The sequence below is a fragment of the Empidonax traillii genome, unplaced genomic scaffold (assembly GCF_003031625.1).
Source record: "Empidonax traillii isolate 1590-97213 ecotype Southwest subspecies unplaced genomic scaffold, ASM303162v1 scaffold364:size1245619, whole genome shotgun sequence".
Taxonomy (NCBI): domain Eukaryota; kingdom Metazoa; phylum Chordata; class Aves; order Passeriformes; family Tyrannidae; genus Empidonax; species Empidonax traillii.
Genome location: NW_020955557.1, coordinates 532,905 through 559,615, shown reverse-complemented (window position 1 = coordinate 559,615; position 26,711 = coordinate 532,905). Strand labels below are relative to the sequence as shown.

The following is a 26,711-nucleotide window of genomic DNA, read 5'->3' as shown; positions in this document are numbered from 1 at the left end:
TTCACGCAATTTCTGCTTTGTCAAGACTGATCTTTTCAGGTATTCCTTCTTTGTCTTGTGTGTATTTCAAACACAGACAAGGTTTAGCTGGAAGGAAGCCAGTATCCAGCCTCAGGCAATGATTAGTGAATCTATTTGGAGGAGCACACTTATCTTTGACAGACAGAGAGATTTCCAGGAGTCAGATATATTGGCAGCTGTCAGAATGAGAGACTGGAAATTTACAGCCCCAATCACCACTGAGCTCATCCACCAAAAGGCACTGGCACAAAATTTTCAGACTCACAATTTCTTGCAGCCAGGCCTGAGGGTTCATGCCTGCAATTTTATTCTTCTTCACCCACTCTGCACGTGCTGGGTTTATCTCCGTATGATTCACATGGGTGTGCTAAGTGTGTTACCAGGGGCAGGCAGGCAGACTAACCCAGCACTGCTCCAAAGGCAAATTGCTGCTTTCCCAGCCAGAATTGCAGCCCCCTGGAGCCAGTTAACTTGTGAAGACCCCACCCAGGTACAGAACTTGAGGCACTGAGCCACCCATTCACAGGGCATTGACAGATCAACGCTCTAACCAGAGGATGAAAGCACTTAAAGGAAGCGCCCCCACACTCCACGGGACATTCCAGGGAGGAGCTGCCTCCCTCGTACCTGAAGCCCTGGGGACAGACACAGGTGTAGCCATTGACAGCATCCACACACACAGCTCCGTGGCGGCACTTGTGGCCCACGCAGTCGTCATCGTCGACTTCGCAGTGCTTGCCGCTGTAGCCCGGCAAGCACTCGCATCTGCAAGGCAAGAGGGTCGCTGTTAATGGCTTGTTTCCACAGTCACAGCAGCAGCACACGCAGGCAGCCCAGCACCAATCTGATCTGAGGTGGGGAGGGGTCAGCAATTACTGCTGGCAGCACCAAGCAGGATTCCTGCCATCAGAAACGCTCTGGTCCCTCCTGGCTGGCTGCACTTGAGGTTCGGCAATCTGCTGAAATTCAGTCTGAGCACAGCAACACCCTACTACAGCTTTTCCTCAGCCAAGTCTGTGGAGAAGGGTGATCATCACACAGTTGTCTTCCAATTGTGCTAAAGATGACATCTCCCCTAACCTCACAGACTCGAAGGGCAATATTCTGCCACGGCAGTGGCTCTGATGCCCCTGACTCTGTTTTTGTGGGTGCTGAGAGTCTGAAGTTGGCCCTGTGCAGCTCCACGGAGCACAGGAAGGTCCTGCCTTCCAAATGGAAGCAATCTGCAAACAGGCCATAAAATTCAGCAAATCTAAAGGAAAAGACTATTGGTTTTGAGACCACCACCTGTTTGCCATTCAGCTGCAAGGCAAAATGCTGCTGCAGCTATTGGAAAGTTGTCTTTGCAGCCAGTCCTTTCCTGTACCTGCAAAGCCTCTACCTGCTGCTGTGGGGGAACTCTGTTCACAGGAACATCCCCATGGGATGTACCCAAGCCTGCAGACATTGCCTTTTGATTTTAGACAATTCTCAAGTTAGCTGTACGAAAGCTGCATCAGCATTTCTATTTATAAGAAGTCTTGCAGAAGTTTATAACCTGACAATAGAAAATGCATCCCAAAGTCTCTGACTTGGATCAGATCTTTTTGGGATTGCTGAGCAGCCTTTTTTTTTTTGAATCTATACTGCAGACAATGTTTAGTCATGAACACTCTTTAGTCCATAAAACACATTTTACTCCTCCCAGTTGGATGTTGTTGCACATCTGGAAAACAAAAGGCAAACCACTTCAACCAAAACAAAGGAAGAGCTACAGTTAATTTAGCAATAAAAGAGAGGTCTGTGCTCTTGCTAGAGCCCCATGGTTGGACTCACAGTGCCTGCCACTGAGAGCTGAAAGAGGAGAGACATTAGAAAACTGAGGGAGGCAGCACCAGGAGCACAACTACTGCTCCATCAATCTATTCCTCCTCCTCCTCCCTGCCAGCAGCCTGGTGGGGTAAGTGCAGGAGGAAGCACCTTCTTCAGAGGAACTGGACACATGGGAGCGATGAGGGAAAATATTTCCACTTTGCAGGCGGCAGTCACTGTGCTGACTTTGGTTCCCAGTGACAGTGTGTGGCTCCTGGCCACTGCCCAGCTCACCAGGGCAAGGCAGCGAGGTGGGAGGCATTGCCAGAGTGCAGCAGCACGTCCTGTGTGTGCCAATGGCCAGGGAGCAGCTGCCACAGCACTGGGGCTACTGCAGCCCCTGAGCTCAGGCACTGAGAATGTGACCTGCAGTCTCCACTTCAAAATGTGGCTTGAGGCTGGCTAAAACAGGGGAGCAAACTGTGCATCTGTGGCTGTCGGGTGGATGAGGTTGGGCAGATCCATACACTTCTCATCTCCTCCCTCTCTGCAGGAGAGGCCCCACCACAACCCTCCACGGCCACAGGAGGGTTGATGTCCCAGCTCTGCACACCTGAATTGCTTTTTTTACACCTTGGTGGCTCAGGGAATACCGTGATTAACATGCTGGAGATGACAAAACAGAGCAAAAAGCAAAAGGTGTTCCTTCCCCAAACCCTAAGAAGTGGGCAGCATTTTCTGGCAGCACTGCAGTCACACCTGCAAGGAAATAATGTCAATCAAAGGACTTTGTAGGGGGAATTGGCAGCGTTTAATCCTGTTGCTTTTTATTGATCCCTGCAGTCCTAATATAAAGTGATGTAATAATGAACGATGTGCAGTTCCTTATTCGGGGCTGCCATGCATCAATTTTATGATGTGTATTGGCTATCTCAGTAATGACAGAACCACCACTTTTCTCTGCAGGGCTGCATTAAATCAGCATTTTAAGCTGTCAGGTAATAATTCCAAGCTTTAGAATAATAAACTATATTTATACCATGCTCCAACATCAATACAGTGAATGGAAAAACATGCTTCTTTTCTGAAGTGTTGTTTTTTTTTTTTTTTTTTTTAAAGTAATTTCATTGTGTTAAATAGTATTTTTGGTTGATTTTTGTCTTGTTTTGTTTTCTGGCATACAGAAAGCTACTCTTCTGCTATAGTAACAGCACAATAAAGATGTGGAGGCTGGAAGGGAGAAAAGCCACCTGCGATTTTAGCTCAGAAAGCAAAGAGCTCTGTGCAGCCAAAGAGACACTGAAACAGTCCAGTTTGCTTCCAAGTTTAGCTTTTCCTTTAGAAAGGTGGAATTCCTTTTGGGTCAGTCCCCTCTGAGCTCTTGGTGTGTCCCAGCTAGGCTGAAGCTACCACAAAACACCTGCCTGGAGTGCAGCAGGTGAGAAATTCACCCCATGAGTTCCTCACCCAGACTCTTCCCAGAAAACCACCCCAGGTGTCTCCCTCCCCAGGGAATGACGGCATGGTAGCTCCATCCTTATCCCACACAATGCTAGCAAGGGACTAGGTATCAATCAGTAGTAGTCAGATGCAGTAAAGAAGGTGGCAAAGAAACCTTCATGTTCAAATCCTGGTAAGAGAGTAATTTATGTGATTAGATCAGTTATCTCATTTCCCACTGACCACCTGACACCACTACCGTTGAAATCTTGTGTTCTGTTACAGCTCTGTGGTGATGGCAACACTCCCAGTATCAGAGAGAGCCTAAAAACACGTCCAGTAGTATTTAAAATCTTGGCCTATCCAAGGGCATTTGCATCTGCACTCAATGTCTGCTGCATTAAAGCTGTGAATCACGGCTGCTATTGCAGGGCCAGAATAGAATTTCCCTCCCCAGATCAATAAATAACTTGGCTACCTATTTTTTTTCCCGTCTTCATCATCTTTTCTTCCCTCTGCAGAGTTCTGGACTGACTAGAGCTGAGGGCAGGACAGACAGACTGACTGGTGTCCTTGCTGCCACCCTCACTGGTGTGTCCTACTCACAATGCCCAGGGCACAAACAGCTCAGGAACAAGCCTGAATCCTGCCATTAATATTCCCTGCCTCTGCAAGCAGACAGAGGACTGGTACCTGAGCTTGACTCCTTCTACCTGCAGCATTATCCTGCACCATGACAGCCTAAGTGGATGGAACATCCCAGGTCAGGAGATCAGGCTGCCCAAGGGATCAGCTACAGCACAGGACCAGAGCTGCTGGTTTCAGTGAGCCCCAGCAGCAGCCACAGCTCACTGAGGGCTCTCAGCCCATTTCTGAACGGTTTGGTGCCACTAAAGCATGAAAGATAAAGCAATACTTGCACAACTCTACATTCAAGGCTGGGCAGGCACCTTCACCTCTCAATTCTGGCTGCTAGAAAGCAAAATGGGAGAGGAGGAGTAAAGAAATCAGGGATTTTTCTGCAGCATTCTGTGAATAGTGGAAGGAATAACATGACAAACAGTATAGAAAAATACCTTATTTCTAAATTTAGACTTTTTTTTTCTATATTATTTCTATATATAGTTTTGCTATATTTAGAAAATACTCATAAGTAGTTATTTAGGCTCCCCTCAAGGGTTGATGGCCCCACTGTGAAGAACACTTTTCTAGTAAGTATGTGAGAAAAAGTGTCTTATTTACTCAAATTATTTGGGTGGCAGGTATGAAAATGCTTGCAGCAAGAGTAAAACCATTCAGGGCCAGAGATGTCTCCATCTCTTCCTTCATCTCATAACATGATGCAGCTACTGGATTAACCAGATGCTGGATTGACTAGGCATGAAACCTGGAAAGAACATCAGGGACTATTTATGTACCAGCACACAGCTCCTTATCCTGGTCATTTCAGGAACCACCCTAATCATTTAATAGCTTCATCTCCCTCAAGATTTGGAAACATTTCTGCCTGGAAGCTTTTCACCCAAAAGAAAGGCCTGACTGGCCAGCTGCCCACCATCTCTGAAATTCTCATTCATTTCCTTTTAGCCCTCCTGAAAGATCCTGTGTATCAGTTTACACTATTCTGACAGTCTGGTGGCTTCACAGGACACAATCTGACCCCAGCTGACCCCAGGAAGACCAAAGACCACTCCTCTCCTGGGGCAATACTGGGTGTGCTCCACAGAATCCCAGGAGGGAGCACCCAGGACTGAATGATGGCTGGGAGAACAACCTTAAGGGAAGGTTCAGAATGCAGCTCACCCTGCACTGCACTCTCCTGGATTTGTCTCTCTTTATTACTTTGATTCAAAGATCTTTTCCTGACAAACTTTCCACAGAGCTTGGCTTTTCAAGTGGCTGTCTCCATTTGCTAAATTGCTCTGAAATTCCCTCTCCACACAAGAGATGAGCACTGCTGCTGTGCACCTCTCACAACTCCCCAACCTTCCAGATGTTTTACTGCCATTTAACACACGAGCCTTTATTTTGTCCCCTGTGAAACAGGCAGTGTCATTCCCAACAGGCAAATGCAAACACAGAGTTCACCAAATCCCACATGAGCCAAGCAAGGCCAATGGAAAAGGTGGGTCCTGAGTGAGAGCCCTCCAGCTCTGGATCTGTTAAGGCTCCTGTTATGCTGCTTGAATTTATAAATGCACTAAGGAAACTGTCCTTGGCTTCTGATGCAGGTTAAGATACTTTGCAGTGATTGTTCTGTAAGTTCTCCTTTTGCCATGCTCTCTTCCAGAATAATTTCTCTGCTCTGAGGGTACATTCATTATTTTCAGGTAAACCACAGAAAGCTAGAAATGTATGTAATCATTAAAGATAACATGTGACACGGTCTGAAGTATATATAGTCTTGCATTATTTGAGTTAATTTTGGTGATTTTTGTCCCCAACTCATTGCCAGTTCAACCCCAATGGATGGATCTGCCCCGTGTGCAGAGCCCAACACGTGCTCACCTGGTTCCTTTGTCAAGGGGAACACATTTGGATTCGTGTTGGCAGGGGTTTAGGTCAGGAACACAGTGGTTGATCACCTCATCACACAGCTCACCTGAGGAAAGAGAAAAGCAATAAAGCTGTCACACAACCCTGAACACCCATGGTATCCAGGGATGGCCAATCTCCCTCAGTGGAGACAGCTCAGTAGTTCAGCAGGAAGTGACAATACAACTTGTTGAGACTTCATTAAATTGGGCTCCCCTGACCTGCAGTGACCGCAGTGTTTCTGTCCCAGGGATTTGAAAGGCTGGTATAGAAAATACTGACATGTAAACTCCACTCGGAGACAGACAAGGGATCAAACGGGCAGTTCCCGACCCAGAACCTCTTATTTCAAAGCAAGGAAGTGACACAAAAGTGAAGTTGCTCATTAGACCGTAACATTTTCACACGGACACGTATTTTAGCCACAGTTAATCCTCTGCCAAAGGAGTCAATTGGACATCATTCTGCAGAAGAAAAACAACCCACAAAGCCTCCCCCCTCCCGAACCTCTGTGACTCTCCATAATAGGAACCAGCTTTAGGGCTGCATGTAATTATAAAACATTCACTATTTATAAGAGAAGTACTAGCTCCATTGTGCTCACAGGGGATGATGTCTTTTCAGAAAAAAAAAAAAATCCATCACATGTAAGCTCAGCTCAGCTGTTTCTAGGTATGGTGTGTAACATGCCATGAACCTCCCTGGATTTGTATAAATTTTAATAATTAATAGCTGCAGAATGTTCAAACCCAGATAGTTTATTTAAATACAATCCTTCTCTGAGTCCTAAATTATTAGGTCACACATCAGTACCCCAGGATCTGAGACGCAGCCAAAGACCACAGAAATTGTTGCCTTCCCCAGAATCCAACCTACCCCACACCTCCCAAAGCCTTGCAGGAAAAGCAAAGGTCAGGTAGTCTCAACATGGAAACCCTCAAAAGCTCCAGTCCCAAAGTCCCAATGTGCAGCTCTATCAGAAGAGCACATCTGCAGGGTTTCAGGGTTATACAGATTTTCTGTGCCTGTACACAGCACATACCATCACATAAGCAAACAGTGGATAGTGTGGGAAAAAGGATAACGTGGGAGGCACTGGAGGGCTGGCAATGTTCTGGCAGTGTTTTCATGGAGCTGCAGCTCCACCTGCCTTGGAAGAAACTCAAAAATCCTTACATTTCTCTACACTCCAGTGGCTATGGAGAAACACTTGAAAACACAAGCCAAGCAAACCACAAAGGTCAAATTTCAGATGGAAAATGCAAATCAGAACCATCCATCTCTTATCAGTTTTGTGATGTGGCAGGGGTGACTGAGAGCACAATTTTGAGGATGACTCTGGTGCTGATAGGTATGGTTTAAGTCGTTAACTGCCCCAGCTGCTAATGCTCAGTCAGGTTATTTCTCCCACATGTCCAGCCTCCCTACAGTACAAGCTACATCTCTCTTGGTAAAACCCTTCATATTAGAAGGGAAGTATTATATGTGTTTGCAAAAATCACCCAGTCGTTTTTGTGTGTTTCAAACGTGGAATATCTGCTATGCCTTCTTTTGAGAGCTCTCAGGCATAAATGAGACAGTGGAGCAAGAATACAAGCCATGAGAGGGGGCACCACCGCCACAAACCCTGTACCCCCTCGTGACTCATTAGTGGGCTGGGTTTGGCAATACTGGGGAGGTCTGGCGTGGCAACCTGCAGTTTATTGTTCGTAGCATCAGTTTTAAGACTCCCACTTCCATCTGGAGCCAAGGAATCCCAGGAAGTCACCACCATGAAACACTTCCAAGACTTTTTACAGCCCTGCAGAAATCCTGGGCAAATGTAATGAAGGCATCCAGCTCAGAAAAGGGGAAATGCCAGTGAAACTGAGCACTGCAGATCCATGGGAACCAGGGAAATAGAGCATTCACTGGCCTTGAGGTTTGCCAAGGTACTTTATTACTCCTCAAAAGCAACTGGAGATGCTCAAGGCGTACCACAATAAACCAGTCTGTCACTGGGGACAGCTATTAACACTTTGAAGTGGCAGAACTGGAGATAGGTTTATTTACTGCAATCCCCAAATCCACAGCCCACCAACCCTCCCAAACAGTAACAAGCAAGGGGACTCCCTTGGACCTGAAGAGCAGCAGGTCAGACCTTGCTCTGATGCCTGGAACAACTTCCAGTTTGTCATCTCGGAATTCCCCACGTCCCTTGGGTGCTACGAATCTTATGTGAAAGTAAACATGAAAAAAACCTCTAATTGGCTGGTGACATTAAAAGGACTCAATGAGCTAAAGCTGGAAATATTTCTGGAAGACCATTGAGTACCTGAATACAGTGTGGATAGATGCCTTCAACTATGCTCCCACTGAAAATGGTCAATACATACTTTTGAAGTTTCTTTTTTTTCTGTTTTGCTTTGTTTTGAAGAAAAGGAAACAGGCTTTAAAAAAATATGAACAGTTTCAAAACTCTCAAAGGAAACCATAATTCTTCTTAAAGTATTCTTCTGAACAGTCTTGACAAGTGCTTAGAGATCCAGTAAAAAATCTCCCCAAATGTCAAATATTATGACTCACTGTGTCACTCTAAAGACACCACTATCAAAATGTAGGAGAATTCTAGGCTAGGTACCAAACACAGCATCCAAAAAAATGATATTTTTCATGCAAAACTTGGAACATTTAAGGATCCTTCCTGTTATTTTTCCCATCTATCACTCATTAGGGAGTTCACTTGGGAACGCCTTGCAACTAGAGCAGCCTCATCTCAGGAAGAGAATACTTCTGGGTCATTATTTCAGGCCCCACCAGTGTTCAGTAGACACTGCAGAAAGCATGCCAGGGAAATAAAACACTTTCTGAAAATAAAAAAAATAAACCCAAGGCACCAGCTACACAAAGTCTTTCCCTCCCACATTTTATCCACTCAGAAAATATCTGGGCCAAAAAAATCTGCCCTCAGACCTGAGAGTGCAACATTCATTGGTCGCTTTAATGCCAGTATCAGAGGAAAAATCTGATTTTTTGGAGTGACACAGAGCTGCTTCTCTGTGCAGCAATGAAAAGGCCAGTCCAAGTTTCTCACTGGATAGTTATGTGAAAACCTAAAAACAAACTGGACATTCAGCCTAGGCCAGCTCCTAGCAGCACTGATTCTCTTCGTGGAAGATATTTGATTGTGCTAAAACAAGAGAAAACTTCAGTGTAATGCTTTCCCAAATGTGGAAAACAATCTGACCTCCTCTCCATTTTCCTCTCTCCTACACGTTCTCAAATCAGAGCTCTAGTTTGGGTACACATGGGTTTTTGAAGTGCTTATATAAAATGGACTGAGAAACCGCAGCTATATTTCTTTTTTAATCAGTTAAGCATTTTTTAGTCCTAAATAATGAAGGAAGCACTCTGATCTACCACAAAAAAAAAAAAAAAAAAAATTGCAATTTTCAGACTGGAACCAAGGTATACTGAGAGGTGGAACAGTAACAGGTGGATCTGCCATTGCTGCTGACTCATGAATTACCAAAAAAAAGGGGGAAAAAAAAAATCTCCAAACAATAGCAAAGGTACTGCCCTTTCAAAACCACCTCCCTTGTCCCCTTCACCAGCACTGATTGTTGTCTTAAAAACCCAAAAAAACCACAGCAAAACTTTTTTTTTTTTTTTTTGCCTCATGCAACATTTTCCTGGTCTTATTTTTCAGCAAAATCCTGAATTTCACGGGGCTTTCCGCAGGGCTCACTGCTTATGAAGAGCTGCCAAGAAACATGCTTAGGCTTTTCTATAGCCTTCCCCACGTCTCAGAACGAAGCCAAAACAACAATAGAGCAATAAAGAGGACTTTTACACACAGTTTAATAATCATCTTTCTTTTTTCCGTTCTGTGCTGTCATGAGAGCCATTTATTTCATGCCCCATTAGACTTTTAAAGCCAGGATCCAAGTTACACTATTTCTCCTTAATCAGTAAAAGAGAAACTGGATGCAGTAAAAGTATTTTACTTATTTATCTGTAAGTGGAACTGCAGTTCTGAAAAGACAATTCAGAGTACCAGTTTGCAACCAATGAGTTCAACGATTTTTCTTTTGTTCCATATGTCACTTTGGTGATACTTTGTTCTGTCATTCAGAGCATTCAAGAAATAACTGATGAAGCAACAGAGAAAATATTCCTGTCCTTAATGCTAAAGAAGTAAATTTTAGCAGGGCTGGGAAGAAGAGCAGTAAAAATGCTGTCGAGAATTTCACAATATTACTTGAGAAAAGGAACGTGCCTGCAGTGAGGAAAGGATGGGGAAAGCCTGGCCTGTATCCACAGAGAAAATATTTCCAGGCTGGACAGGGTGAGTGCTTAAATAGTGTGTTGCAATGTTCTGAACTTTGCCAGGTAAGTCAGAATGGAACTCTTGTCTTTACTGCTAATAAAAAAATCCTGTGCTGTTTTTCTCCTAAGAGATTGCTCACTTGATATCTAATAATTTGTGCCGGAAGAAAAGTCTTCCCTATCTTGTTTTCCCCTGCTCTCTTTTCAGTCATTAAAAAGAAGTCAGCGCCAATTTCAGAACACTGAACCCAAAAATGGTTGGGCAGAACAGACATAGGATGTTCCTCCAGGAATGTAATTCAGTAAGGAATGTTGTTGATGTTTGATGAAATTGATTTGAGGCTCATCTTAGAAAATAAAAAAAAAAATTAAAAAAAGAATTTTTTTACTTCCAAGCTGTTTCAACTTGCAAAGAACAAACGAGAAACTCTGTGAAAATCCTTCTGTAGCAAATGCTGCCATGTTAGATATCAAAACATAAAGGAAATTACCTGGAATGCACTCTAGCAGAGTTCTCTCTGTAGGATTACTGAAGTTTGCTCTTGCTTGATCAACACTGCCCATAATACTTAGCAGGCAAGGAACTAAGAGTTACTTTGTGCTTTTTATCCTGGGTTAGTTCTTAAAATCTCCAGAGTTTTCACTTACCAAGTTTTGACCTGTTAAGTGGGAACCTGAAGTTAGATTCTACATCGAGATTCCCACAGTGGCTTGTTTTTCAGAATCAAGGAGCAATTACCTCTAAACTTGAGGTTTAACAAAAGGATAATGGATAAAACAAGATCTGGGGATGGAAATAATGATCCTTTCACTATTTCAGAATCCTGAAGAAGGAATGTGTTCTAGTTCTATGCAGTGCCAAAGAATGAAAAACCATATTCAACATCCCAAATGCCACACAATGCATTCTGTGAGACAGTAACTAACCCAGACAATTTCCAATGCTCCTACAAGGTGAATTATCCCTCAGAACCACTGTGACTGTAAAAGATCCTGATTTTGCTGGACTCCCTAAATTTTTGAGCTGTACTTCTTCATATGGATGCCTTCCAATTTGTCTGGAATCCATCAGGGATTGATTCAGTTATTCACACGATCTAGTGCATCCAGTCACACCTGAGATGTCACATGTTATCTGAGACGTCCTTCCAGAGCTGGCAGAGAGGACACTGGACACACTGGAGATTCACAGAGTCTGAACACAGGGATGGGGAATGGGGGTTGTGGTCTGTTCAAAACGCTTTGTCTCCTCCTCATGCTGTTCCCCTGCTCCAGCATGGGCTAAATCCCATGGGACACAGTCCTTCATGACCTTCTCCAACGTGGGTCCTTCCCTCAGGCTGCAGTTCTTCAAGAACTGCTCCATCACGAGTCCCTTTTGTGGGACACAGTTTTTCAGGAGCAGACTGAAGGGACACAATTCCTGCCAGAAAACCTGGCTCCTGCCTAGGCTCCTCCTCTCCCTGGGCTGCAGCTCCTGCCAGGAGCCTGCTCCTTGCACGGGCTCTCCCTGGGCTGCAGGGGCACAGCCTGCCTCGCTGTGGCCTTCATGGGAGCTTTCCCTCCTCTTTGTCACTGGCCTTGGTGTTTGCGTGGTTGCTTCTCTCACATCTTTTCATCAGCGTTGCTGTTGGGCTCAGCTTTGGGCAGTGGCAGGTCTGAGAGGGGAGCAGCTCCTGATCTCTTCTCACAGCAGCCACCCCTACAGCCTCCCTCCTCCCCTGCCACCAAAACCTTGCCATGTGAACCCAGCACGGTCCTTGAACCAAGGGAGGTTTCTGAAGAACACTTTATATGCAGGAAGATTTGCTTCTTTTCCACTGTGATTCTTCCCAGACTGGATTTAAATAATTGTACATCCCATTTGAGGATGATTTCATCCCACCCATCCTTTAGGGGAGCAGTAGCTGACATTCCATTTTCTTATAGATATACTGTTTCCTGATGAACAAAGAGAAATTGTCTGGTATATCTTATTTCACAAACATGACACTTTACATTTTACAGATGGGAATTTGACCAGAGGAAATCCTGGAGCTGGAGCACTCCAACATAACAGGACACCCATACTGAGGCTGAAGACAGGCTGCAGCTCTGCCAGTTACTGTGCTGTTTTCCTCCTGTAGTCCCAGTAGATGAGATAAGAGACTCCAATCTGATAGCAGTGACATGTGGTTCTCTTCTAGAAAAACAGGGCTGGAAATGGGCTTAGGCTCTTGAACAAAGCCAAAACCTTCCAACTCTTCCAGCACTTCTCATTCCTAGTTGCACAGTTAGGGAATGTGGGTGCCTTTTTATGTTTTCTGCACAGAAAGCAAACACACTTCATATCTGCCAAGTAACTAAAACTGAGACACTTCCATGTAAGGCAGAACTCCTTCAAATAAAAGGAAGAAAAGGCACCAAACTCTGACCACAGTTTTCACTGCTTGTCTCGGGGAAGTTACAGCTAAAGCTCCCAAATTTAAAAGAAGCTGATAGTTAAGTACTCGTTTAAATCTTCAGTGTTTATGGGGCAGTCCATATCCTTGTGGCTGAACCACACTGCCTCAAACCTTCCTGCTTCTCTATCAAACATGCAGCTAAAAACTCACAGGCTGGAAAAAGCAGCTACAGTGCCACGATCCACCTCAGCCCCGTCCAGCGGTCACTGCTGCCTGTCCTGGGGACGGTGTCCCATCAGCTCACCACGGTCACGGTGGGAGAGCTCCAGCACAGGGTCAGCCACCCCACAGCTGCTTTCCCTAGGGCTGTTTGGCTGGTCTGGGTGCTTGGCTCTGGCCAGGCAGCGTCACCACAACGGGATAAACTTGTGGGAAAAGGGCCCACAATCACTAACAGGGAATTCTGCTCTGTCTAAAAACAGCATAGCTGCAAAAATCTCAGATACCATCTACCACAGGACACCACAAGGTCCCCTAAGGTAAAATAGATCTTAGCCTTCTCTTCCAAACACATCAAACCAGAAATAGATTCTAGGTTTGTTTTTTTAATTTTTGATTATTTGAGATTTTTTTTTCTGCGATACAAATTGCTTGCAGCTTTTTCCCAGGGAAACAAACTATTTTAAAACACTTTCTCCCCTCCACTCTCTGTGTATATTAGGAAAGACCTATTTTAAGTAGTAGAAGCCACTAATTATTATTTTTTTTAGGTTTCAGAACAAAGAGGGGTGGGTATTTGTTGAGGCCTTTTAGGATCCTTAGAAAGTAGGATTATATTTCCTGGGGGTATTTTTTTGTGTGTAAATGCTACATATTTCTGCTTGTGGCTAAAATCAGACAGGAGGAAGGAAAAGTCCCAAATATAAACCATCAGGTAAAGCATAAAACTATTCAAAGCACACAGTACATGTTTGGTGCAGCTCATTGGTTCCTTTATATATGATTGGACTCCTCTTTACATGGAAACCCAGAGGAAAGTGAGGCTGAGGAGAGGATCCTTTTGGAGGTAAGAGATGCTGTATTTGAATCTAGGACTATGAGCAAAACAGTGATGGCTCTCCAGGAGGTCTATGGCAGAAGTGAACAGGAAAAAGGAGTTGAAGGGAAAAGCTCTATGAATTTTACTCTATGTTTCTAAACTCTGAAGGCAAGGAGAGAACATTTGTATAAGGCAAAAATTGGAAAAAAATACAAAAAGGAAAAGAACTGGAGTGGCTGATCTAATCCATAGCTTTCTCTTTTGATGTTCCTATATATGTCTTTTTTTTTTTAAGAGGAGGAAAACCTACAAAGCTGGAAGGAGGAGCTCTAATCCACCGAGGGTACAGCCAGGTTATAAACCAGCTACACTGCTCAGAACTCGCTGGATTTTGGGTGCATGATTATCCTGGAGGAAATACATGTTTATAATTTAGCTTCAGGATTAAAATAACCAGTTGGGCAGAGGAAAAATAAGACATCAGTTGACAATAAAAGCCATCAGGACTCTGCTATACAGCATGAGTGTTGGTTTGGTTATTGAAATACAGGCAACAAACACTGAAAACATTGACTTTAAGTATGGTGAGGAAACCTGGTGGTGCAGGCAGAGGCTGGAATGTTCTTATGGCGTTTAGCTCTGCCTCCCCTCCTCTCAGTTTTTTCTTCTTTAACTTGAATTACTACTTCATAGAATCCATTTGTATTTCCACATTGTTTCGAAGCTGGTAGATGGAAAAGAACTAGGAAGGAGGTTATTGTATGAGCGTGGGTTGCTTTTTGGTGTGGGTTTTGTCTTTTCTTTTTTTTTTAATGAAAGTGAAATGGGGCTGGAGTGTGGGAAATTCTCCCTCAGCAGTCACTTAACAAATTGGCCATTTCTCATCTACTTTGAGCGGGGAGAAAGGCTGTCAAAGAATTTTAAAGGAAAACACTGCAAAATGTTATTAATTGAAGAAAGATTTTTGGCCTTCATTATTCCAACCAGTGAAAGCAAAATTCATGCATCATAATTTGGGATACTGTTTCCTAAAAAGGCCATAATGAGTAAAACTAGACAGACAGAACATAGAGCAGGAAAATACTGAGGTATGGAAAAAAAGCAAAGCCTGGATACTGCGACCCTGTCAACAGTCAAAATTTTCAACACATACATTTTTAATTTGCATTTCATTTAGGAATACAAGATTTACTATCATGATTTAACCATTACTCAACTAAACCAAGGGGGACCCGAACTATTTCTTATAGAACAACACACATACACGCTCTTGGATCTTCCTCCTGCCTGTAGTCAGACTATTTGTTGTATTACAACATACATTTGTTCCACACATGCAGCCTTTACTGAAATATCACTGGAGTCTTAACCAGAATTGTGGCATCCAAGCCCACAGAAGTGATGAGGGATTCAGGATACCTGCCTGGCAGTGCTGCCAGACCCTGCCTGCCTCTCCTGCTGATAAAAGCAGGAATCAGCACTAATTGAGCTGGGCACCTTTAACCAACAGCCTGCATGTTACTGCAAACATCCCCAGATGATCAGTACTGAAATGTTCCAGTGCTCACTCTTGAATTAACGTGGGGTTTAACTACAGCACCTGCTGAGAAATCCCGTAGGTACCCAGAACCAACAACTCCTGCATAATTACGCTGATAAAAATGTATGGTCTGGATTTGTTCAGCCACAAAACCTAGCCAGTGACCCTTTTAAAGAAATTTCTGTTCTCCATGCAAGTGTTGGTGAGAAAAAAAAAGCTTGCTCTCTCTACCTACTCCTTGTGAACAACAGAACTAAGTACAATATTTGGGCACAAGACAAAGGGATATTACCTCCATTTTCTGTCCCACTGGATACACCCTAAGGATGTCTGTGCCCCTTAAAGCAAAGTCTCACATCCAGAGCTCACTGTCCCCCAGGCTACTTCACAGGAAAACTGCTTCCCTGGACAGTCCTCTCTGCCATCCATTCTTTGTTCATTCAAATAGAGATCAAATCCATACAAAGCTTCTCCATTCCTACCATTCCTGTGCAGCACTGAAGTCACCTGCACCTACTTTCTCTTTTTTAAATGGATAATGATATTCCTTCAGTATAAAAGGTTTTATCTGAAGAGAACATACACAGAGATGCCCTGGATGTCACAGCAGACTTCAGTCAAACTATTTGGTCAATAGATCCCTCTCTTTCCAGGTCAGGCACACAAACCCTTCCAAAGTGTGTCTCCATGACTTGCCTCTGTGCTTCCATGGCATTTCCTCGGCTGCTGCTCAGCCAACTGAGCAACTTCACATGATTTCCAACCTCTCACATTTGGATTCAACTCTTAGAGGACCCTCAAAACCATAGCTCAGGTTTGCTTGGCTCGTATGTGCTTTAGTCTGGCTGATGGCTTCAGTTCTCCCAACTCTTTTATGCTGCTCCCTCCTTTGTGCTCCAAGGCCAGGTGTGGCTCTGAGGGTGTTTCAGCCCAGGCAGCTGCTCTGCAGTCAGTGCTTCCAGCTGATTGATCAGGCTGGATGAAACATCCCCCTCCAAAATGGAAGGAAAGCAGGTGAAGGCAATTCTTGTATCACAGTTCACTAAACTCTTCCTATTTTAAGAACATGAACTATTGGAACCTTTCGGATTCTGTTTTAAGCAACATCCCCCTATTTTTGCAAACTTTTCCACTTATGATTCACATTATATTTTCCAGAAGTATTTCCTTCTTTTCTTCAAAAATTAATTTTGTTTAATTGCAGCCCAACTTAATGCCTGCACTGTTAGCAGGTGCTTATGTGTGCAAATGCTTATTGTGTGGCATATACAGGTGTGTGTGATGCCATGTGGCAAGATGGGCCTGGTATTTCACAAACCATTCAGGTGAAGAAAAAAAAAAACAAACCAAAAAACCACTGGAAGATGATTAAAAATATTTCAAAACTGGTTTGAAGTATCATATGAGTTCTCTTGCCCTTATCCAGATGGCCATTTGAGAAAAAAAATCCCAATGTACTTCTTTCCTATCTTTTTTTAATCTGAAAAAAAAAATAAATTCTGCAATAATCCTGTGGAAAGGAAGGCACATTTGCATATATGCTGGACTCAGTTCCTTACTATAGATGTGTTTTGGCTGGGCAAATATATTTCCCCTTGTAAATGTAAAGACTCTGCCTCTTTGTATCGAGTCCTCTTTGAAACCACCCAAGAATAGCTGACAAAAATAGTGCACAAGTAAGCACAGTGGGCTCAGCATACTACAAGCAAAACTCTTTACTCTGCTAAGCTTAAGTTTTTTTAGTTTTTGGCAGAAATATCATTTTAGAGCTCCAATAAATGTACATTGAAATCATAAGGCTTTTCTCAGCTGAAGATTTACATGGGCCTCCTTTGTATCAGCCACAAAAAGTATTTTAAGAGTTTGGAAATTCTAGAAGCTTTCCTCCTGCTTTACTCAGCCACTCAAGCTTGATCCTCATTAAATCCCCTGACATGTAATATGTTCCAGTGTACAAGAAGCCCTTCATTACTGCCCCATGCTCTGAAGGTAATAAACCCATTTCAAAGGCTGGAGTAGGAACTATTGCAGGTGTTTCCTCACCCTCCACGCTGAGCCAGGAAGGCTGGGCTAACACCATGTGAAAGAGTCCCTTCCAGAGTGACTTAAAAAAAAAAAGCACTTTTAGATTCCAGTTAAGAGGGTTTCTGCTCTCGCAGAAGGTTTAGGAAGGAATTTATCTGAAATGCAGGATGGATGCTGGAAAAACTGAACCTATTTCTAACTCTGACACCACCCTCTGTGGCCGTGGGCTCAGCAGAGGACTCTCTCACATGCCATGGGTGCACACTGAAGGCCACGCCTGAGCCCACAGGTTCTCACACAGCCTTTGCCTCTCCACTGGTGAAATGGGCCTAATGAATTCAAGCAGCACATTGTCAGGCTCTTTTTTTTTTTTTTTTTTTTTTTTTAAATAAATGCAGACCTCTGAGATCTCAGGGGAAAGCCATTCCCTAAAAGCCAAGATTTTCCAGAACAGGTGTATGTCAGACTCAGCTCAGAACTGGGAATATTTCTGAAATACATTTAGAGTGTTTCTGTGTTGAGGTACAGATTTACCTAACACCTTAAACACTATTTTTTAATGTATTTTAAAACGAGGCATCAATATTTTGACTCAGAAAAGCAGCCATATTTGTGAGCACATGTACTGCAATATTAGTAGAACGACAATCTATCCAGGAAGAAATCCAGGTTGCTTTAAAATTGGATAGGATTTTTGGTTAATTATAGGTTCATGCACAAAATAAACATGCATCTGGACCTTTCCCATCAGGCACTTCTCATGGATTCTTGCTCTTTGGTTGTGGCCCTTCCTTACCTGTGTAATTAGGAGGGCAGAGACAAACATAGTTGTTGATCCCATCCACACACGTAGAGTTATTCTCGCAGTCATTATCTTCGCAGTCATCTGGGTTTATTTCACACCTCTCCCCCTCATACCCAAGAAGACAGGAGCAGCTTTGGAGAAAGAAAAAAAAAAATTAATCAATGTTAGCATGGATCTGAAGGAGCAGGAGATTTGAGGTATAAAACCGAAATGAAAACATATAGAAGTGAGTTGTTGGAGCCAGATTCGCTGCTGCTGTGAGCTTCAGGGCACTTTAACCCTGTGTGTTTGGTGAAGGATGCAGTCTGATGGTTCATGGGGTCAGGAAATCATTTACAGGAGACATAAAAGCATCAGCAGGAGCCAGGCTCTTCTGTGTTCCCTTTGCCTTCTTCATTGATAACTCCAGTTCTGAACTGAAGTAAGCAACTCCTGGGCAGGGGAGCAAACACTCATAGCAATATTCAAGTCCTTGGCTTCTCTGTTAATGGTTTAGTGGGAATGTGGACACTTGCCTACTGAGGACTGCACAATCTCAGGGCAACTTGGCAGCTTTTAGGTAGCTCACTCTCTTCAAAGCACAACTTGAACTGAGTTTACAGACATGAGCATTTTCTTCTCGTTACCGCTTTGTCACTTGTCCAAACAAGAAATGCTTGGGAATGATTGCTTTTACAAGTGCAGTCAGGTTTCAGTACTTCTGCACCACCTCCAAAACATCTGGAGTTTGTAGAAGGGCTGATGATGCCCAGATAATTCAACTAAAACACAGACCATGGCAGAGCTGGTAATGGTTCTGTGAGGATGTGAACACCAGTGAAGAATGATTGCACTAAATATTTTATCTCACAAGACTGTGATGTATGGTCCCTAGGGGGAGTGTAACAAACTAAATGGTTGAAGAATGACTTGATTTTTTTTCAATCTCCATTTCCTTTCCTCTCTAGATCTGGGAGCCATGGTTACAAACAGAACCTTTATATTTTAAACTATATGTAAGTGATGAAGAGGTTGAGGCCAGAGTTTCCGAAAAGAAAGCCTAAAAACATGTGTTAAGTGCTCTGGTCATTTCAGTGGCTTGTAAGAAGCCAGGAAGGGTATTTGAAGTGTCAGTTTTGAAGTGCCAGCATTGCTGTTTGCTGATTGGTCACAGAAAGGGTTGTTTCGAGTCCCAGTCCAAACTACACATTCACTCAACTGTTCATTTCCTTTCCCGGGCAAGCTCTGGTGGTAGAAAAGGAACTGAACAAATGTAAAGCACCACTGATGGATGAGGATGAAAACCAGAAAGCACCAGAGCAGTCCCACTAATGGCCATCCACTGCTTTCAGAAAGCAGGAGAACTGCCAGTGCAGACACAACTGCGGGGTACTTTTTTCAGCTCAGATGGACAAAGTGGACACGAGGTGGTTATCCAGCTTTATGGAGGTGTCATGGGGTTGGGATGGGGATTGCCCCGGAGAATTAGATCTTCAGAGTCTATGAAGAAAGCTGCAGGGCTTTTGGACTGGCTGCTCTCAGTGTGACATTGCCTTCCCTCCCTCCTGCGTGCCACAGGCTGAGCAGAGCACAGGGACTCCCACAGGAGGGATGGCACAGAGTTTTCCATCTACACTCAGCAGTCCTAGGCTGGACCCTGAGGATTAAGTTAGATTCTTTATGATGTGCAACCTCAGAAGGGAACAGCAAAGAGGACAAAAAGTGGGAAGGGAATGTGTCTTGAGCCACCACAACAGTAAGGTCTCCCAGACGGGTACAGAACCAGGCACAGGCACAGTCACCTTCATTCAGCTCTGCAGGGACCATCCACAGGTCATGAGAGTTACAAAACCTTCACCATGAATAACCAAAAACCAAACTGCTCAAATAAATCCAATTTAGGACACAATAAATCAATAAGGAATATTTTCTTTTTCTGACTCAAGCTCATTATTGCTAATAAAACATGTCCTCTTGCTGACCCTGCAATGGCCCAGAGGATCACAGCAGGCAGATAAGAAAGAAGAGCTGGCACACCATCTCTTGTGGCAATGCAAGTCAAGGAGGGGGTTAAAGACATCTAATTAAATACAGTGAGACATTCATCATGTCTCCCTTTTTGATTACAAAACCCCATTTTCAGGGGTTTATAACTCAGCCATAAAAATATGCTCCAGGCTGCAAATTGGAAGACAAGGTCTCAGTTTGGGAGCAGAAATTCTTCTCTCCATTTAAAGAAAAGCAACAAGAGTGGCTTTGTGCTGGTGATTTTGGTATGAATATAACACCATTTTCCTTCCACAAAAGGATTGGGACAGCTTGGATGTATGCAATTAAAAATGACATTATTAAATACTATCACAGTAATGGTTCGACTCAGTGGAGTTACCATTAGTAACAATTCATATGGGATTGTTAATACACAACTGCTCAATATTAGGACACATTCCATACTCAGGGAAATGTCAGAATAATTGATGGCATTTGGCCACTGGTCCTTATGTATTATAGGGAGTCTTTACATTATTGCTTACGTGTGATTCTTTATTTTGATTTGCATTCAGATGTGCCAGATACGAGGCCTGAAATTAAAAGATAAAACACTCAACTTGGGACTCGGACTGAGCCACATGTTGAAAGAGCTACAGTTTGGGACTCTTTGTATGTATTCTCCCAGAAAAGGCTTAGAAGAAAAATGAAGTCTGCCGAGTGACTGGAAGGTCATCAAACTTGGGTTCCAGCTGACCGAGAGAGAAAATTAATTCCAGGGACAACGATGAAAACTTTGTAGTGACTCAACAGTGAAGCCCTGTGAGACAGCATTTCATGGGGACCTTGGAAATAATGGAGCCACGCAGGAAAGAAGAGTTTTCTAAGATGATGTGATCACATAAAGGTTCAAATTCCCTATCCCTCCTGTTTTGGGACTGGTGTGTTTTCCCAAAAAAACCTGGACAAAATAAAATCCCACTATCATCATGAAGGTGCAAGGGAACACAAAACTCAATGAGAACATTTTTGGGGTGAACTTTTGGAGCTGAAGTATTTTGTAAGTTTTTTTTAAGCTGACAATTTTGTAAGTTTACTATATTCAATTTTTTTTAATAAACTCTAATGAAATCATTTAACATCTGTTTATTGAAACATATACATTCAGTGTATCAAGTTTCAAAAATAAATCAGCTTTTAAACGGAGATAGTAAATTCTTTCAGGACTATTACAATTTCTTGGTAAAGAAGCTTTTTATGTCTATATCCCAATGGAGTAGCCTGTAAGTCTGGAAGTGCAATGTTTTTCCTTGAACTAGGCAGAATTAACACTAGGCAGTTAATCAGTTCCAGGATTTTACATTTACGAGGGAACTTTAAGTTTGTGGAAAAAGCTAAAAAAAAAAAAACCAACCCTGATCTGGGAAATGGAGGGAGGTTTTATGTGGAGAAAAGTTAAAATAACCCAGAGCAGTTGTTTCCCAGCACCGCAGGTTATCAGAGATCAGCTGTTGCCTGTGGCTAAGTGAAGCAGAGCTGACAGCTCTGCCTCCTGCCAAAGCCTCACTCCCAGGAATGCTAAACCACCGGGACATGTCTGATTGACCATCTTTTTTTATCAGTCTCCATAAGAGACTTTTTTTTTTTCTTTCTTTTTCTTTTTTTTTTTTTTTTTTTTTTTTTTTTTTTTTTTTTTTTTTTTTTTTGGCAGCCTTTTGTCAGGGAAGACGTGGATTAGATCAGAACAAGTCAAAGGGAGGAAGAGCTTGATGTCTCCGGTCCTCTGAGCCACAAAGTGTCACTTATCTGTTCTTAAGCACAGAGTTGGCGCCTACTCCAAGAAAGAGAATTGGAAATTACTCAGGATTGAGAAAGTGCAAGGATAAAAGAAGATGGAATAACTGCAGCTGAACCTTTGCCCTTTGCTGTCCCTCCAGGATCTGCTGTCCCAGCAAACCTGAGCGTCTCAATCCCCTGCTGATCTGAGCCCTTGTGGGGAGCAGGCACGGCGGGGCGAGCTGGGCTGGAATCTCAGCCAAAACTAAGAGTTTCCTGTCTTTGGGGGAACATCACCACCTCAGCATTATTTAAAACGCTACTTTTTTCATCTAAGGCTACAGAAACTTGAGAGTTAAACTGCTTGGCATTTCACAGGGAGAAAGCTTTGGCTTAAGTTTCCTTTTTACAAGAGTAAAGATTTGACAAGTTTGGCAGCAGGGCTTGTGTATGAATATATTTCCCTAGGGAGGAGAATATACAGAAGATATAATTTCTTTTACAGGCCACACAACAAAAAAACACAAGGAGGCCTCCCATGAAAATGTTTTTTGACATCCACTTCCTCACAGCCTATAATGTAAAGCAACGCTTTCCCACCTTGATGAACACAATTTATGTGCATGTAACTCTGACTGCTGCCATCCACTGGAGAGATTTCCCACCAAAAACCCCAACCCAACCAACCAAATTCAATCTCAAAATGTTTCTTTTTCTTCCCTGTCACCGACTGTTCCATCCCCACACTGCATTTCTCTGCAGTCCTCCAGACCCACAGAGGCTGCAGGCTGACTGAATTAAAAACAAGGGGAAAACAGAGCTATGCTGAACATTCAATTTTATGCAGCAAGATTTTGATGAGATACGGTTTTATGTGTCTTTTATTAGACCAACTGAAACTAAATAAATAACTATAAAAGCAGAAACCTTCCCTAAAAAGCCATGAATGCTGTTAAGCAACAAAACCACCCCTGCAGTTTTATAAAGGATCTCAAAAACAATGCTCATTTGGAACTGAGGCAAAGCCTCTGAAATTGTAAAATCCTTCATGAGAAAAATTTAAAAGTAGCTTTTATTTCAGGTCATTCAAACCTTTTTATTTTCTACCACGGGACAAAATAAAAATGCTGAAGAAAAACCCAATCCAAAATATAAACCGAGCCTTTCATTCTCATATTATGGATATTTAAAATGTTTTACTATTGCACTTTTAGTATCAGCTGTATTTTTGAAAAATGAGTACTGAGTGACAAAACCCAGATATTCTAATATGGTACAATTTTGCTGTGGCACAAGCTGATAAAAGTTATCTAAACATTATTCCACGATGGTGACCAGAAAAGGAACTGGAACTGAAGACCACCAGACCTTTATTTCTCTCAAGCAGGAACTAAACATGAACAGTTACTCCAAAAAATTGCTGGACCTGCTAAAATTGAATCAAGAGGAGGTACATCGGATCAGAGCAGTGGTTGGTTTCACCAAAATCTGTGGAGTCTGCCAAGCAGCACAACCACACACAGAGACAGAGGAGCTCTGGGGTATTTTTTCCTTTTTCTGCTTCTTGTTTTGCAAGAAACACCATAAATGCTGAGGACCAGATCTATGAAAATTTCAGCAGCTCTTCTTTAAAAAGAAATTTTGTATGAACTTTAATGACAACCAGTGACCAAAGCCTCAAAATTGTATGTTTTCAGTTGTGAAATAGTGCCTGTAGCAGCACAGATCTCCCAGCTACCTCATGAAAATTTCTGCACTTCTCTTGGAGTATCCCCGCCTATGTTACAACTTTCTTAACCAAGCAAACTAAAATCTGCAATATCCAGCTGCAGAGGTTGTTCTCCTGCAGGCACAACACTCAAGATGTGGCAATCTCCCCATGCTTTTTAATTGTTTCTTTAAAGCCTGTTTGTCTACACGATTCTTCAGTTATGAAAACATTTTGCATCAGGTTGTCAAGCAACAGATGCTCACTTTACAAATACAAAAACAGCTAGATGTGGCATTGAAATGCCCCAAGGAAAATTAGGATACAGATAACACAATGCAGATCAGGGAGATTGCTCAAACCAGCTCTTAAGTGTATATTCCATTAGGAAGAAATAAGGAGGTTTCACAGAAAAAGTCACACCAATGAAACCAGATTAATTATTCTGTATGGCAAATGTGTCACGTGCAGCAGTTTCTATAAAGTAGCCATCACAGCTCAGTAATGCAAAGTACAAACACATTTCATTTAGTCATCTCATTTGAAATGAAATTTGTGCTCCTACCTGAATCCATCTTTATTTGCCTCGGTGAGGTGGCAGGTCCCTCCATTCTGACACGGGTTTTGAATGCAAGAATTGATGGGCACACTGCAGTCTCGACCCTATTTGGGAAAATTCGAAAGAAACAAGGTTAGTAGGAGTCATGCCATCTGAATTGATGTCTCTTGCTCCCTTACTCTACTCATGGCACCACTTACAGGAGGTCTGTGGTCATCAGACCCATCACATCACCTCATGTTCTTTATTGATGATCAGATACATTCATCACTTCAGGGAGAATTTGGGCAGGGCAAGTGTTCTGACCAAGGGGACTGGTGGGTATCTTGGTATCATTTCAGTTTCAAGATTTTAATGAACTCTTCCATTAGGCTGTTTTGAGGAAACAGCTGGTTTCACCATTACTCTAACACACTTTAATGTTAGTCACAATGGAAAGAAAGAATCACAACCAGAGGTAAGCAAAAGGCCACACACAGCACAAGCCCACGTGGAGTCAGCAGTCATCAACTGCATTTACCAAGTGCTCAGTTAAACACTGTAACAATATGCTGTGCTCATTACTGAGAGTTGTCAGAACCCACAGGGGAAAGTTCCTTTATGTTGTGGGAGCTGAGTTTGAATTTCTGCACAGATCACACCGAATCCAGTTTGAGATACCATCACTGAATCTGTTCCTTTCTTAAAGAGTGCCTTAAATCGTACATCAGTTCAAGCTGAGCCTCACCAGCTTGAGCAACCTCCTCTGTTACTTTTTATTGGCCCTTCAAGGCAGACATATTTCTCTGATCATTGTATTCTGCTGATTAGAACAAGATCTTTGTAAAACTGGCAAATACATCCAAGAGTTTGGTCTTGCTTTTCAGTTATTCACAGAGTAGGGTGAAGTAAAGCCACCTGAAAGTCTCAACACTTAAGAGATCTGTGCAATCACAAGAAGTTAAGGGATGGCTCTACTCTTCCTACCAAAGATCCTGTTATCAGCAGCCCTCTGCCGGGTGCCATTGGCCTTCTTGCACCCCTGGGCATACTTTGGCTCGTGTTCAGCGACTGCTGACCAGCACCCCCGGGTCTTTTCTATCCCCCAGCAGCTTTCCAGCCACTCTTTGCCCAGCCTGTAGTGCTGCAGGGCATTGTTGAGACCCCAGTGCAGGATTCAGCCCTTCACCTTATTGAACCTCACAGTGCTGGCCTCGGCCCATGGATTCAGCACTATACATACTGCACTTTGCATGTTGTGTTATACTTTCATCCAACACCACAGAGGAGCTTTGTTAACAGGGCTGTATTTCCTGAGGCTCTGTCTCCAGCATTCCCCAGAGCAAGGAGAAGCAGCTTTGCATTTTAAAAATTCCTGCAAACGCAAGGAAAAGAGGGGCAGCCTTTTCCACAGCTGAATCAAAAGAGAAGCATTTCCAAAGAACAACAGAAAGACCTGGCCACCCCCCTGCCTGGAACTGAGTTGGTGCCCAGCCCAGCAGTGCAGGCAGCACGTGAGGACCTCACCCAAGCCCTGGCACAGAGGCTTTCTGCTTCATCCCTGCTGCCTTTGCCAAGCAGCCTGTCCTTCTCCATTTGAAATCCTGAGTCCCCAAATGTCTCAGGGAAGAATTGGGAAGGCACCGAGGGGAGCTCCTGCAGGTTTTATTTTGGCACCATGTGGCTCCGCAGCACTGTGTGGATGAGAGCCATGCAGCACCAACACTGCTCTGCTCCCACCTTTCTCCAGCACTGCCCCTCTTTTGTCCATCTGTCTTGTGAAGCCTGGCTCTTTGCCACCTTATTGTAGTGTAGCTGGGAGATGCTGGTTATTACACTTCTCCCATGTCCCTGTCTCTGACATCAGTTACTTCTGTTTCATGTGAATTCTTCATCCCTGTATCACTAAAATATTAATCCCTTTGCAGCCAAGCCTGGCAAGAAGCAAAGCATTTGTTTTTCTGGAAGTTTTTGTCACAGTTGAACACCATATAAACCAGTCCCATCCGTTCTACTGTAATTCCTTAGATTATTTCAATATTCTTGTAAAAGTTTAATAAAGATAAATGTTAAAATGAGAGCAAGTCTCTCAAACTGGCACATGAAATTTTGCATGACAGACTCAGCTCTCATTCCTGTACTGAAAATGGCTGAATTATCTGCTTCTTGGGCCTCAGGCAGCATGGAAATCCATCAGTATCTGCTGCTGAACCAGGCTTAATTGCAACACTAAGTTGCTATGTGGCTTTAGGAAAATTAGAGACTCTCTGACTCAGTTTACTCATTGTAATAAACGGGCAAACAACACTTAATCCTTCTCCAAAGATTATCTTCTCTGAGCTGACTTTATCAATAGCACATTGTGATCCCACAAAACAAGTACAACTTCCCGAACACAGAAAACTACGAAAACAAAGAATTCTGAAAGGAGAGAAGCTGCAGAAAATAGTGGTACTAATAAATCTACAGCACAGCAAGGCCACTTTATTTCTATACGAGACTGTCACTACCCAGAAGAGCCCAAAGACATTCTAGAAACATCTTTCAAATGAATAATGCAATTCTCTAGTCTCAATTTACAGTAAGGCTGTTCTTACTGGAAAAATGGAATTGCTGTCAAGCATCACTAAAATTAATTTATCTGTGAGTTGGGAAATACTCCTCGAATTACATTACTTGGAAATAACTATTGTTACAAAGGAGAATATTGCCTGTTTGCTTCAAAACTAAAGTGCCCTTCAATGAAGTCTGAACCAGAAAAAGAGGGGCAGACTTTGTTTCAAGGACAGGCAAGAAGATAAGACTGTCTCAGCAATTCACAGAAAGAGGATGA

The 26,711-nt window shown here is 43.0% G+C and overlaps 1 protein-coding gene across 1 annotated transcript in view; it reads right to left on the bottom strand.

Annotated features, from left to right (window-relative positions):
- The window catches only part of SLIT3 (slit guidance ligand 3), a 482,804-nt gene that overhangs the window by 27,021 nt on the left and 429,072 nt on the right, over positions 1 to 26,711 (bottom strand). The window contains exons 25-28 of the mRNA XM_027892706.1: positions 23,906 to 24,003; positions 17,880 to 18,019; positions 5,761 to 5,854; positions 649 to 786 (exon numbers count right to left, since the gene is read on the bottom strand). Coding sequence (XP_027748507.1) covers positions 649 to 786; positions 5,761 to 5,854; positions 17,880 to 18,019; positions 23,906 to 24,003 — 470 coding nt within the window. The remainder of the gene's footprint in view (positions 1 to 648; positions 787 to 5,760; positions 5,855 to 17,879; positions 18,020 to 23,905; positions 24,004 to 26,711) is intronic.